Here is a 1006-nt window from a genome sequence, read left to right on the forward strand (position 1 = left end):
TGCCTGGAGGGCAGCCGATCCGGGGGCTGCCTCGCTGTGGGATGCTGGGGGTGCCCGCTTGTGCCTGGGCTCCAGGGCGGACCCACCGGGACCACGGGAGAGCCGCAGGTGGCTTGGGAGGTCCCTGAACGGCGAGACTCCGGAGGCTGGGGGTTTATCCCGGGACTTTATAGGCGGTTTTCTTGCTTTTCTGTTCCTCTCTGGACGCTGCCTTTGCTGGCGGTTGCTATCGGTTCTCTCCATCAGACTCAGGCTGACCAAACCACCTGCCCTTCCCTCCTCCATCCCCAAATTTGGTGGCAGGGAAGGTGTCAGGGAGCACAACTGTGCAAAGGGAAAGAAGAAAGGTCCGAAAGATAAAGCTAAGAAACCTGAGCAGGACCCTGAGCAGTCCCCAAGCACCCAGGGACTGTCCCAGTGGGGCTGGGGGCTGCGGGCTGCTGTGGTCCTGGGGGACGAACCGGGGTCACTGCCGTGGTCCTGGGAGGTGAACCCGTGGTCCTGGGGGATGAACCAGGGTCACTGCCGTGGTCCTGGGGGGTGAACTAGGGCCACTGCCATGGTCCTGGGGGATGAACCAGGGTCGCTGCCGTGTTCTGTGTCCTGGCTTCTGAAATAGGAATGAACTTATTAAAAAAAAAAAACCCCAAAAATCCCCCACAAAACCAAAATAAAATTTAAAAATCCCCCACAAAAACAAAATAAAATAAAACCCCCATAAAAACAAAATAAAACCAAAAAAACCCCCCACAAAAACAAAATAAAACCAAAAAAACCCCCCACAAAAGCAAAAAACAAAGCCCAAAACAACAACAACAAAAAAAACCCCTCCAAAAAACCCCAACAGTGCAGTTTGAGCATCTTGGGGAGCTATAAACATGACGCACTCCCTACGCCTGTCCCCCGAAGCCGCCGTCTCTCTTCCAGGTCCCCAACTACCTCCCCTCCGTCAGCGCGGCCATCGGCGGCGGGGGCCCCCCGCGTTACGCGTGGCGGCGGCTCCTCC

General features: G+C 56.3%; 1 protein-coding gene across 1 annotated transcript in view; it reads left to right on the plus strand.

Moving 5' to 3' along the window:
* PGAP2 (post-GPI attachment to proteins 2) overlaps positions 1-1006 on the plus strand; it is a gene marked incomplete at its 3' end in the record, with an annotated part of 4567 nt that overhangs the window by 626 nt on the left and 2935 nt on the right. The window contains 1 exon segment of the mRNA XM_010087668.1: positions 928-1005. Within this exon segment, the coding sequence (XP_010085970.1) occupies positions 928-1005 (78 nt within the window).

The sequence above is a fragment of the Pterocles gutturalis genome, unplaced genomic scaffold (genome assembly GCF_000699245.1).
Source record: "Pterocles gutturalis isolate BGI_N339 unplaced genomic scaffold, ASM69924v1 scaffold23196, whole genome shotgun sequence".
Classification (NCBI taxonomy): Eukaryota; Metazoa; Chordata; class Aves; order Pterocliformes; family Pteroclidae; genus Pterocles; species Pterocles gutturalis.